At 46.1% G+C, this 13,959-nt stretch overlaps 1 protein-coding gene across 4 annotated transcripts in view; it reads right to left on the reverse strand.

Annotated features, from left to right (window-relative positions):
- EGLN2 (egl-9 family hypoxia inducible factor 2) overlaps positions 1-13,507 on the reverse strand; it is a 113,103-nt gene extending 99,596 nt beyond the window's left edge. Inside the window, exons 1-2 of one of the 4 annotated variants that reach the window (XM_086938005.1) lie at positions 13,033-13,506; positions 9,092-10,303 (exon numbers count right to left, since the gene is read on the reverse strand). In XM_086938005.1, coding sequence (XP_086794131.1) covers positions 9,092-10,153 — 1,062 coding nt within the window. In that variant the 5' untranslated portion in view covers positions 10,154-10,303; positions 13,033-13,506. Of the gene's footprint in view, positions 1-9,091; positions 10,304-12,553; positions 12,710-13,032 lie in introns of those variants that run through there. The other 3 variants (XM_086938004.1, XM_086938006.1, XM_086938007.1) reach the window with 3 other exon arrangements.
- Between the last annotated feature and the right edge of the window lie 452 nt (positions 13,508-13,959).

Raw genomic sequence — 13,959 nt, forward strand, 5'->3', positions numbered from 1 at the left:
TTCACAGTGCAATAAGTCAATGGATGAAGTGTGCTGACTCGTTCCCCTATTCTTTAGAAACTATTGGGACAGAAGCAAAATTTGAATGACACTTGGACAGGCCAACAGAAGAAGAGGGCTAACCAACTGTGGGTGTGTAAACATATGTACAGATTTTTTTTTAACATGCACCTGACAGAAATTAAAGTTAATCTCTAAGCCAGACCGCAATGAGACCTCAATACAAGGTTCCTTCACGACATGGATTTGAAAGTTCATGCCGGGCAGGAACTGATGTGCATGCACACAGTGGGGCACTTGTTATGCCCCCCCCCGTGTAGATCCACACTGTAGGGCCCCCTTTGTTTCTTCTTCTCCAAGGTTTACATTGTGGAAGAACCTTCGTGTAAACCCTGGAGGAGAGGAAACTCATGATATGCTTGGCGGGACTGCGATGGTCCCGCCAAACACATTGCGGCCTCTGACTGTCGCTTCAATGCCAGGGAACGACGGTTCCCTGGCAGAGCCGGTGGTTGCAGGGCGGTCCGACTGCCCCACTTCTATTGAGGTGGGCGGACTACCAGTGCAGAGGAGGCGGAATCAGCCACCGCCGCGCCACCACAAGTCTGTCGGTTCTCATAATGCCAGACTCATAATTGAGCCGTAGGAGTTTAATGAGCAGTTGGATACTATAGTTTACAACTGGTGTCCCAGAGCATGAGATATTATTTCATTACAAATGGGCAAAGTTACTCCACTTGTTGCATTATCGTAACAAACATTTGTATAGTGCTGTATTGCCATTAGCAGGACAGTCGAGTTCTGGTATACACACACTTGACTCTCCATGGGTAATGTCAGCCAGCAGTCAAGCTACATTAAGGAGGTGGTAGAGAGGCTGGAATTCAGGCACTGTGTAGCACGTGACCATAAGTAAAAACGTGATTTCCTGCCAGAGGTTTACCTTTTAAATAGCACAGGCATCTAATTTGGAGGTAGGTGATATGACACGAAACCCCAAAGTTGCGCTCTATGAATCATCATCCAGCCCCTAAACTAAACATCTTTTAGTGGCGCTTCAATCAATCTATCATGATTCTTATAAAGTGCGAGTACTCACCCATGAGGGTCTCAAGGCTCTCTGGGGGTCTTCCCACAAACAGTCCTGAGAAATTATAATATAAAGCTGTCAGTTGATTGAAAAATCATACTGTTTAATATAGGGATGACAGACTACATGCACAGGGGCTTGGGCCGTGTGATCTTTTTTAGTCTGAGCAACAAGATTGAGGGTTGTCCCTCTCTAAGACTACTTAAGGCACACAGTTATAGACGGAAATCCAAAGGGGGATTACAATACACAAGGGTGGGAGAGGGCTACGCACTCAAGCCGCCCTTACCTTTTAGTCAAGACATATAACCAGCTGATTTAGCTGATTTAGCAGCAGGGCAGGAAACAGCCTGCTCAGCTAACTTCTGCCATTGATTTCCTCTCACCGTAATTTTTACATCTACTTTACAGATCGGTGCGTGATCGTATTTCATTCAACAAGAAAAATCACCTCCCGATAAACTTCATCCCTGGGACTAACATGCTGAGATTTGCAGGGAGTCCCAGTTCTCGCGAGACTGGCCTGTTAATGTGGATTCAGCATCTCTCTAGTGCATGCTCTTAGTGTAATGTAACTGTATATTCATGCGACTTATTGGTTCTTGAACTAGGATAAACAACTTGGCAAAGACTGAAAGATTTGCAAGTCACTAGAACCCCAGGCGCCATCAAGATATGAAGTACCCATAATGTTCCATTGTACCGATAACGCGGAGTCAAGCCACTGAAGATTTATTACGTTTATTGAGGAAGAAGGCTGGAGGCCAAGTTTCTTTACAAGGTCATGGTACTCTGAAATGACTTTCTATCACTGTCAGTTCTATTTCAAGGCAAGTCTAGTCGGCTCCCAACGGCAACAGATGTGGCATGGGGTCAAAATATTGTTTTGTCTTATAATTTTGCTTTTAAAATTCATAGAAAAACAATATATTATAAAGACTTTTCTGAGATGTGCAAATAATCAAAAACCTGTGGAAAAATATAAATACTGTTTGGTCGAAAAGAACATAAAAACGTAGGAATAGCTAATATTAATTTACAATAAAAATATAAAAATACTACTTTTAAAGCATGACTTAAAAATAAATGAAACATCCGTGAGTGACAGGATGTGGGAAGGAACTGCGGTGAAGGGAAAAAAGATCTATGTAATTTTGTGATAAACCAACATTTAGAAATCTCTTTCAAGATTAAAGGCATTTACCATTCAATTACATGAAAAACTTTAAAAAGAGACATTCTATGAAATGGTTTCTGACAAATGGTAAATGTCCCTCATACCGAAAATTATGGTTAAAAAAGTTTAGGTGAACTGATTTCTCACCATGAGTATTTTAAGAATTTATTTTTCGTTGAATTTACAGACAAAAGTCCGATAAAAGTGTTCTTGTCAGCTACTAAAGTTAACTCGCTCAGAAATACATTAACTTGTTATCTTTTTCCTAGAGGTTGATCTCCATAGCTCTGCTTTCTCGGTCTCGCTTAGTTCCTTCCCTGCCAAAGTCCCCCAGAAGTTTGTGACCTTATCGTTGAGTTTGGTGTGTTTGGGGCGGAGGGCTTGGTATAGGTGTGCTACTTGGTGTCCTAATGTGTTGAGACTGGCTGCAAGTTGTATGAGCGATGGTGTCTGGCTGTTGAGTTTTGCCTTCCTAATTGCCACTTTGATTTTCAGGAAGTTGTAGAGTTCTATGCTTTGTAGGTTGTGTGTTTCCTTCAGAGTGTCGAAAGTTGTGTTCACGCCTTGGCTCTGTAGGTCATGGGCCGTGGATATACCGTGTCTGTACTATTCATGCATGTCTAGAACCTTATCTCTGTATCTTAGAGTGGGGTTGTGCCAAATGGATTCAAATTGACCTCCCTTGATGCTTGTTGTCAGTAGTTTGTCGACACTCAGCCGAACTATTGCAAAGACAAGGAAGGCTGATGGCCAACACTCCACACTCCCCCCCCCCCCCCCTCCCCCCCCCGGCGCCTTTTTCTTTCTTTCTTTTCTTTCTCTCTCTCCTTTCTCTCCCTCCACTCATGTATATTCCATGCTCCATGTAAATATATATTTGTTATCCAATAAATAATTACGGAAATCAAAGAAATACATTAACTTGAAAGGAATCTGAAATTAATTGTCTGTTTCGGACAGCAATACATCCCACTACAGCGCCTTTTATCTGGTCCTTAAATGCCTTCCCCCGAGAGATAAAGAGCAGACCCACCTTTAGTAAAGGCATATCAAAAATAATACTGCAGGAGTCCAACTACTATGTTCTATCTCCTCCCCTTGGATTCACCTTCTCCTGGCCCATAAACGTCTGAGAAGCCCTCTTCCTGAAGGCCTATGTTCCACAACCATCCTAATTCATGTCAAACACAAACTTTGCAACATCTTTTTTCCTCTTCTGCCTTTCCTCTCTCTCTACTGACTCTATTTGGGGCTCTGATGCAGCTGGTAAGCAGTGAGTGCAATAACAAATATTAACCCCTTCGATGCTGATGACGAGCTCAGCTCGTCATCACCCACGGGGGTCGTGTGCTGATGACGAGCTGAGCTCGTCATGGTGCCACTAAAATGGCATTTTCCAGCACACAGCGGGAAAATGCCTAGCATCCAAGTGGTTAAATAGTTTCATTTGTAGTCCTCCTCATATACAAGGTGCTATTTCAGACTTTGGGGATGCTTTATGTTCGTATGGGCTGCTGCATTCTACTCAACAAGCATTGGCAATGCCAATAGGTCTGGCTTTAAAGGAATGTTGTATGGTAATGTGAAGCATTACAAGTAAATAGCACGGGAATGGATATGTATTCTCGTGGAAGCATAGCACTGTAGATTAATATTGGTTAAAGTTAAAAGGTCAGGTGACAGTCGCAATGTCAAGTCAGACCTAAACATTCATGTAGGTTAACGACTATCCAACTCCCATATATGCTGCTGCCAGAGAAAACCACCATAAATTGTCTTGTTATCTAAGACATTTTAATAGCTTTAGATTGTCATGTATGTGCGAATAAACATTGAAGTTCAGACAGTTGGATAAACAAAATGATCACAGCTGATTGGAAGGCAAGCACTTTTTTTGCGTGGATGACCATAACTTCTGGTCAATCAAAACAAGTACTCTTGCTCCAAACATGTGAACAAAGCTAAAGCCCTCTCTCTTGTGTTCCTCACATAACTGTCTGGTTACAGTTGTGCTGTCAAGCATAACCATAAAAATGGAGGAGAGGTGAAGGGAGTTTGAGACAGTGGAATCAAAGCTAAGGTTGGTAGCATTCTAGAAATGACACTTGCATTGACATGGGGCAATATGGTTAATAGCTCATTGCACCATCAGGATTCAAGCAAGCCGGGCCGAAGACGGCTGAAATGCCAGAAACCGGTCCCCGGTAGCTTGTTTCCTTCCCAGTATAAGAAATGGCTTGGTAGTTTGGTCTGCTGGGATGGTGCAGTGAGCTAAAGAACGGTGATGGATCAAGCCCGGATCTTTGGACTGGGTAAGAGTGGTCTGCTTAATTCAGACACTCTGTTCATCACCACCCCCTTTACTGATTCAGCAATATGGTTAATGGCATGGCAGTGTTGTTGTGTTTAAAGGTGTGAAGAAGGGGCAGGCATCCTAGGACTGGATGGGATCACCTTCATCAGTTAATAATTGTTAGAGGAGCTTTGCTTGAGGCGCTGGGCCTTTCCAGCCTCATATCCGTAACTATACAGTGAGAGTTTGAGCATATGCTCCTCTTTAAATAGTAGTGGTAATTTCAAACATGAAGAGGGTTTCCTTTTTATGATCTGTTGTTTTTTAGAGAGAAGCCAATGCAGTGTGTTGTCTTCAAAGATATCTTTATTGCTTACATCCTTACATTTCCATACACAATATTTAGGTATGTACTCTGGAGGTGCAACAGCCGACATGTGTTTTGCTGTAAGTGGTCAATAAGACCAGGGCTTTCTCAAGGCTTAGTGATTATTCTGAAAATTAGAGAAAAATTATCTTATGGTGCAGCTCATGAGACTTCAAAGCAGTACCTAATTAATGCTGTTTTTGTGACAGCAGAGTAGTCCCGGGCCAAACCCTCGTGAGAATCTTCTGGCGAGCTATTGTTGTTGTGTATACCTGGACAATGTGCATTCTGGCATGATGATGGAGCTGTGCGCATGGTGGCATTATGCATGCCTGCACTTCATTCTTAATGTACCTAGTGAGTCTGGCTTCCAAGATGGTAGTGGTGCTTGAAATATTGGGCAATATGGGCAGGGGCATGACAGTGGCGATTTACATATTGAGAAAAAGGATGGAATATAGAACATCAGTTTTGCTTTACCTACCTGCACAGCATGATTTCTCACCTGGTAGTATTATTTTATAGAGGTGGACTTCTTAGAAAAAGCCGTAAATGTTTGTAGACAGTGGTAGCATGACAATACCCATAACTGAGTGGATACCCCTAACGTGCTCCCTCTGTAGGAGCCTTAGCATTCTGAACAGAATCCTCTGAACCCTGAGCAGTTCATTGGTAAAGTGCCTGTCTCCAGTCGCAAAGAGCAGCAGTTAACCTTTTATTCTACAGTAATCACTCTGTCTCAATGCTCTCCCTCAGGATGGTGAGATTAGATCTCATGGGGGACGGGGCAAGACGGCAGGCCAGCAAGCAATCGTCTGGTTGGCCTTGGCCCACAACTTTACCTCTCAGTGCCTGGAGTCGCACTTGGGATCTTGCAGTGGTTGAGGGTGGAATGGGTGGGGCGTCATTCTCAACCTTTGAAGGGAGTAGCAAGGTAGGAATCAGACTCTTTGCTCGTGCCCTCCTCACCATGGAGCTGCCCACAACCACTGCCCTACATAAGGACGCCCCTGCGTGTATTCTTTGCTTAATGGGTCCTGCGGTTTTTCTGTGGCTTTCCCTTAGCGTAGCAGTGCGGCTCCCTCGAAGGGCTCTTCTGTCACAAATAGCAGAAATTACCTTTTTTGGCTACAGTAATCACACTGATATGGCACAAGGATGTTATGAATTTTAAAGCCAACTACCCAGCAGAATCTACTACAGCAACGCACTCTAAACAGGCATCACCCAGAAACTCCTCAAGACACTGCAGAACATGCCAGTCTCATCCTCAACATCCCCGGCCGCAGCCACATCACCAGCCACCTAAGAGACCTCCACTGGCTCCCAGTCAACAAAAGAATCACTCTCAAGCTCCTCACACACGCCTACAAAGCCCTACATGATGTGGAACCTGGGTACCTCAACCACAGGCTCGCATTCCACGTACCCACCAGAGACCTCCGCTCAGCCCAACTGGCCCTGGCTCTCGTCCCATGTATCCGCAAGACAACAGCCGGAGGAAGATCCTTCTCCTACCTCACAGCAAAGACCTGGAACACCCTGCCTCTCCCCCTCAGGCTATCACCATCACTGCCTCATTTCAGGAAGGACCTCAAGACCTGGCTCTTCGACTGAACCACAGCAACTCGGTGGACCAGCAGCTTCCCCCCCCACCGCCACCATCCGCCAGTGCCTTAAGACCCTTAGAGGTGAGTGGTCTCACTTTACAAGCCGTCAATTGATTGATTGGTCAATGGCAAGCAATATATCTATAGCGTACTGCCGGCCTCAACTCATAATACACAGCTGATAACTTTGTGAACTTTGTGAAAAGAAAGAGGAAAACTGGGTATGTGATAATAAGTTAGTCGTAGAGACATCAAGTCGACCATGTCATAATGGCGACCTTTACAAATGTACGTTTATTTAACAGAATCATATAGGCTGGGACTTGCACGTCCATTATCATTACAGTAAAAGTAAGACTATAAATGCTATAATTTAAACAGGTGTTATCGATAGAGATGCCATGTGGCCAGTCTGAAGTCCAATAGACTGCCTGCCTAGAACTCTAGCATAAAGCAGCCTGGCTGCACATATGGTTGAGAGATTCTAGGGGCCCATTACGAGTAACTCGCAATTTCAGGTGGTAATTTCCACACCAACAGAGTTATTAATACTCAGGATCCTGGTAACTGTGGGTGAGGCAATATCTGCGATTACGGGTGGAACAATGAGGTTCCTCTGAGAAATGAGGAATTAGTATGGTTATTCCTGACACATGTTTCACTTGGAAATTTCTGCAGCATTCAGCAGGCAAAGACCCCAGATTAAACAAAAGAGATCTCATAATAACAATGGTCTGTTAAATCCTGTTACTGGCCTCACTGGAATTTCACAATATTTCAATCCTGCCACGTCCTAAGTTAAAAACCTTAAACTAACCCCCTACAAGCTGGTTACTCTCACTGTTTTTTCAGCACTGCGAACAGTTGTGCCGCTTTACCATAAAAAGAGGTGCTTTCCCAAGCGCTTGGCAGCAGTACAGTGCTATGTAGGATGCTCCTTTAACAGTCAGGCCTAGATTCTGTTGCACAAACTCAACTCCAAGTGGAAAAGAAAAAGTGGTGCCAGGCTGCTCATGAGACCAGCACAGACACGTGCCTGCATAATTTTAATCACAGCTTGTGCACAGTGTCTCTTATAAATTAGAAGATAAATTGGCACAAGCAATCAGCAAAAACTATAAGTGATCCTAGAGGAAGAGATTTTACTACCCTCCCATAACCATGTTCCCCAAAACCCACAACAGGCAATACTTATTCACCCGATAAATACCGAACACCTCGTTGTCGGTTTTTATAGGGTGCAGTAATTTTCATACCGGAGAGTGGCCAACTCGTAATGAGAGCTGGAGTGAAAGAACAACAAAAGCCCCTTCCTGAACCCAACAAAAGCATTCAAAAAGTGTCGAAATATCTGAACGTGGCAAAATGGTTAGAAGCTTTGTTAGTGGCCGAATAAAGCACTGAAAGGGTTTATAGAAGGCAAGTTTATTTACTTAAAAGGTGCACTCCTAACAGTGCACTCCTAACGGGCTGTTCTCAGAGCTGCAGTCAGAGGGGTTAAAATGCACCATGGGTAGACATATTGGAAATGTATGCATTAACATAAGCTCTCATTGCTGTAGCCACAGGGGTTAAAATGCACCATGGGTAGACACATTGGAAATGTGTGCATTAGCTTATGTAGCACCACGAGAGCACCCGAGTGGAATAATGTATGCTATACAAAAGTCAAGAGCATGCCATATAATAGTCAGGTATGCCAAGGACAGTGTTTATGAAGCAGAAAGCGAACCCGCTGCTGAGATTACTTTAAAGGGTGTACTGCCCCAACTCAACACAGTCTGGACATGTAATTGACAGTCTTACCCCCTCTATAAGTAGAGGGATAACTCTGCCAGCTAAAAACCCACAACTGCCTGGGGCCAAATAATGATACTACAGGAGGGAAGTGGATGGGCTGGGCACCATATGGGGAGCTACAGGCCCTCAAATGTAAACATTGGTGACCATGTTGTCCTTAAATGTAATAAACACATTAGCCTTGGTGGGCTGGACCTGTTCCTTGTTACATGCTATTCACAGGTGCACAATGTCACCTTCCGTGCCAGAAATAAATTGGGCCTCATCAAATTCTTCTAATTTCTAGAGGAAACTCTAAATATAGAGCAGACCCACCAGGTGAATCCATTATGGGGCAGTATGTTGGTGGGACATCGGCAGCTGGATGCAGTGCCCTGGAGTTTTCAGAAGAAATTTGAGCATGTTCAGTGCCCATTGGCTTTTCATTTGTCTGCCAAGGAAAGATATTATTGAACTTGACAACAGCTACTAATGTCGATCTCTCGTATGACCTCAGCTCTGCAGGGCATGTCACTGGTTCCTAGTCTTTGTTGTCTGGCTCTTATCAAATAACACACATTTCCCGGAAGAAACAGGGTGAACGAGGAAGGGGTTGCTGGTCCTCACAGCCCTATAATAAAAAGTCTTCCACTTATTGACTTATACCCCACTTGCCCATAGAGTCTGGTCTAGAAGTGGCAAATCCCTCTATGGCTTCTATACTCTACCTCCCCCACAGCCGCCAGCCCCTTGCAGACCCAAAAACCATCCTTACCTTGGTTCTCCCATTGATCACGTATTGACCCAGTCGGCTGGAGCAGTGCATGATGACCTCATCTATCTTGGACATGAGAAAGCCGATGTTCTCACAGCCGGGCTCCTTGCCTTCCACCCAGGCGATCTTATCCCCCCGGATTCTGTTGGATGGGATAGTCCGCTGGCTCACCAGCTGCCCATCCCGAAATTTCCCACTCTGGTTTAGAATTTCTACTTCTTCCAGAACTTTGCTCCCTGCGCTCTCCCCCAAGAAGTTATCCTTCACACAGATGCCATAGTAGTTCAAGCAAGGGACGATGTAATCCAAAGCCATCCGCTGGGGGGAGACAATCAGGTTCCCGTTGGGCATGGGCATTGGGAGTATCTGCGTCTCTGCATCTGTGGGGTGTCCCTGAGGTTCTAGGTTGCTCTCCAGTCCCAATCTTATTCTCTTGGCCTCCTGGGAAGGACAGGGGTTCAAGCCACCTTCTTGTCCCATGCTAGTGTAAATTCCCTGATTGAAGTTCCCGTTCTTCCTCTTTAAAGTCAATGCATTCAGGCCATCGGTCCGGCCACTCAGGGCGGTAATGGGATGCTGCAGCATAAGGCAGTTTCCCCCAGTGCTGGTAGAGCCGGGATCCACACCATATCTTCTCTTGAGGTCTGCCTCCTCCTTCGTGATCATAACAGAAGTATGTTCGCTCCCCAAAACGGAGAGCTCTCCAATTCTTTGGTGGGGATCCTTGGCATGGAACAAAATGGGGTTCGTCTCTGCAATCCCCGAAGCCCCAGGGGGCAGCATTGTGGAACCCACCTGTCCACAACCGCCTAAAGCCAGGCCACAACTCCATGGCTTCTGGTGAAAGGGGGTGGGGTGATGCCCGGCTGCCAGGCGGTCACAGGGCATCTGTGCAGCCTCCACGTGGTGGCTGTAACTTTCCACCCCCATGCTGGAGCAGTGGGCACCGAGGTCTCGCTGCTGGCCCAGCTCGTGCCTCTGAGACTGAATCAACAAGTGCGGCTGCCCCTGCTGTGCTAGCACGGTGTTTAAAACATCCTCTGGCTGGTACAAATTCTCCATGTCAGCTGGTTCATCTGCTCGGCACGTATCTCACGTCCCGCTCCCATGGTGCCAGCCTCCTATGCTGTCGAAGCTGTGTGCTACCTGCGCGCCGTCCGCCTTTCTGTCGTTCCCTCGTGCAGTCAGCAGGGAAGATATACTCCGGTCATGCTAGAAAAAAAAGAGATAAAGTGAGAATGAAGCCTCGTTCCCGACCTTCCACCTGCCCGACAGGGCACAATTCCAAATGCAAGAAACAAACAGGAAAATACACGGTGACACCTGCCAAGACAATGTGAGATGTGAAGTAGAGGTTACGTTTTCTTTTTCCATAGCCAGCCCTAAGTAGATCGTGGCCAGTTTGGGACCGAATCCCTAGGGCGCAATCAAATTCAAATCTCAATTATCCTAAACTTCCCAACAGTGCCTTCAGAGCCCCTTCGGGCTAGTGTCCCTCGAGCGGACATGCCAAAAGGGACAGAACGGAAGCGAAAATAACAGCTATGTTGATATATTCAAGTCATACGTAGAGCTTGAGTTAAAGGCCCTGGACCCCAATTCTTTTGTGGATAAACACTCTTTGTGATAAAAAAAAATACGATACGTGGGTACTTTATTGTCTGATTAGTTTTCAGACAGTTGCAGTGTCAGCAAAGAGGCCAAGGATAGCATGAGCATTGCATTCGAACAATCCTCAACGCCTGTAATGTCAGTCGTCCAATGTGTGCAGGTTAGGACAGGGTTTAAGTAGGACAATTTCACAGTGCCAGAGGGGCTGGTCTAGCAGGTTAGGGTGTGACCCGGTTTTATGGTCTAGTCTAGTGGGCTGTTATTTTTTTTTATTATTTCTCCGACATTACCACAAAAACAGTAGTAAGCACAAATGCATGTCTCCCATAACTGACAAAAAGCTTATTTATACAGGGTGTCTAATACAAATTCGGAAATACCCCGGTTTTAAAATATAGGCTCTTTTGGGCAATCTGATTCGCTAATGGGGGGAGGGCACTTTTACTTTCATTCCCCGCACAATACTTTCTGTCCAAGTCCGAACTTGAATGTGTCACGTTTGGGCTACGCATCTGTCGCGAAAGGGGGCTTCTGGTTTCAACTACCCCAGTGAATTCTGGTTAAAAAAAACAATGCATCCATAAAATAAACATAGGTAACTTCTCGAAAAGAATGCGGTGTCAATTTGACAAAAAAAAAAGGACGGTGCAGCAAAGATATTAATTAGAACGAGTCCTTATGCGCATGGCTTTTGCGGCACCTGGCAAAGGGAGTCTGAAAAGAACCGCGCTGCCAGGCACTCGCCTCAATTGCCCCCATTGGGAGGGGGCACATTCCTCTCCCCTTGGCCCCCGCCTTACCCGCTTTCCCTTTTCTGGTGCTGACTCGCACATTCACGCCCGCCTCTCTAATCATCTTTCCCATCAGGTACCGTTCCCAAACAGAATGCAGCGAGACGCCGGCAGCCTAGGAGGCGTCCGAGACAGGCACGGAACGAGAAACCGGCACCCTCCGTTTCATATGTATAACGGTAACCGTTATATAGCGCGCACTTCGGAGCTATTATCACTACATTGAATGTACAGCTAATTCTAATTAGAGAGTGCGGGTCATTAGACATGTATGTCCATTTAAAGCACTGCTTAGTATGTAACAGTAAATGAACGGAGACCCACAGGGCAGACATGGCAGCAGCGCACGGTGTCTGGTACTAGAGATATGAGGTCACTTCATGCCATGGTGTACATGCACCCCCGGAGCCAGTGTAAAGGTCTTTCGTTTCGGTTTTAGCTGAGGGGAGGGGCGGTGTCTGGTTTCTCTCAGGTGGTGTATAAGCCACCTTTGGTTCAGGGTCTCTCTGGACATTCATGGATAGTGGGTGACCGGACGACTATGTCACTCTCGATTTTTCTCCGCTGCACTACTTTTTTTTTTTTTGCCCATGCTGTATTTTTTTGCTTCTATGGTTTCCTTACTGCCAACCTAATATGTAATGTAATGTCTTGCTGCTGTTTACTGTGTGTTTGTAAAGCGCTCTGATACTTACGGGTTAAGCTAGCGCTATATAAAACTTTTAAAATAAATGCAGGTGCTAAAGGTATCCGGGCGACCTTTGACCTGTTACACCAGGAGAATAGGTATGGACTCTCAACCTCCCGCCCTTCCTCCCCCACTCCAACTCCATGTTAATGAAAGTGGCATTTGCATAACGGTGCTGCTCAGAATGGCATGGAAAGGTTACCTTATTAATTTCGGCACCTTTTTCAAATCGTGTGATTTGGGGCAAGGGACTTCACTATTCCTCCGAGCGTAAAATTGCAAACGTAAAACGTCATCAAATGCAAGTGTAAATTTGTGAAAAATAATTGCAATAACACAAAATATATTGTATTGTCTCTAACGTCCACTCACCTCCACACACCCCGGAGAATGACAGAATCAAAATAAGCCGTGTACCCCTGTCCGCTGTGGCATCATCACGCACAGCACTAGCATGCCAGAATGCCAACCGCTCATCCCCCGGGTGACACGCTGCCATCGCGACCACACGTCAAGAGAAATGTACCCTCCCACCCCACACTCCAAGACTAGCCTGGAAGGGCAGGCACGTACCGCAACCCGCGGTGTCATCCGAGGACAACTCTGTACCACGTGCGCTCTCTTACCCTCACCAGTGACAACTGCGTGTAGCCGTGGTACCCCCAGACTGCAGTACCCCCACGCCCTTAAATGCCGCTCTGCAGAGCGAGCGCACATTAGCCAAACGGGCAACACCACACTAGAAAAGCAAATACGTCAATAAAATAAATAAGCATGGCACATAACGATCCGCGCGCAGCACAGTAAGATAATCCACGAAGGTACGTGTACGGTGCCATAAACAAACCTACTTCACATTTTTGGTCAGGATGCGTAGAAAGCCGTAGCTCCTGTCAGACGTTTACTGGGTGAGAGAATCGTTGGCGCTTTTTCGGAGAGGCGATCCTAGATCTAATGCGAATAAAAATAATAAGAAAAAAGCACAGTGACGCCCTACTTCAGAGTAGGGTCGATTCCTTTTCCAGGTGCGTTTTATTTAGCAGAATACACCGCTAAGCAGTACAGATCCCGCTCAGTGCCTCGGATCAGGCTGGTTTGAAGGCGCACTACGAGGCGTGCGTGGTATTGTACTGATGTGTGCGGGAGGAGGGCGGTACATGACTCAGCGCTCTGGCGCAAGCAGCCTCCGCCCCAGTGCCCCACTCTAGCCTAACCCCGATGTCCGATGGGCAGAGCCTCTTGTCGATATGCTACGACAGAAATTCCGGCCCCTTACTGTTACCCAGCACAGGATGCCGTCCCTTAAAGGGCCCCGTGCATGTCCCCGCCCCTCCCCGCCCCCTGCCCTCCCTGAGCCGCTCTACGCGCTCCATAAGCCAGTCTAGCGGCTACACGTGCGCACCGGCTCATGTGACCCAGGGGACAGGCGGCGGGATGCGGGGAGTAATAAATGGTTTGTTGGCAGAGGAAGGAGGGGAACTACAACAGGCACATGATGTTACTATGTAACTTTTTTTCGCGGGATAAGGGAGTATGAACGTCATCTACCAACATCAATTGATATTTTGTATGGCGATTCATGTAAATGATTCAAAAGCGAAATATTTCATGTTTAAGGATTTTTTTAAATGCTTCTCGTGCGAACGTAGTTATTTTAATTTAGGGTTTTTCTAAAATGTCGCTCACTTGCGTTAGCGCTTTTCTTTGTACATATTTCGGGGCCTACAAGGGGGGGAGTCAGGGGTAGCTGGGCGCGAGCCGGTCTCCCCCTGGGTTGT

Source organism: Lissotriton vulgaris, chromosome 9 (genome assembly GCF_964263255.1).
Source record: "Lissotriton vulgaris chromosome 9, aLisVul1.2, whole genome shotgun sequence".
Taxonomy (NCBI): domain Eukaryota; kingdom Metazoa; phylum Chordata; class Amphibia; order Caudata; family Salamandridae; genus Lissotriton; species Lissotriton vulgaris.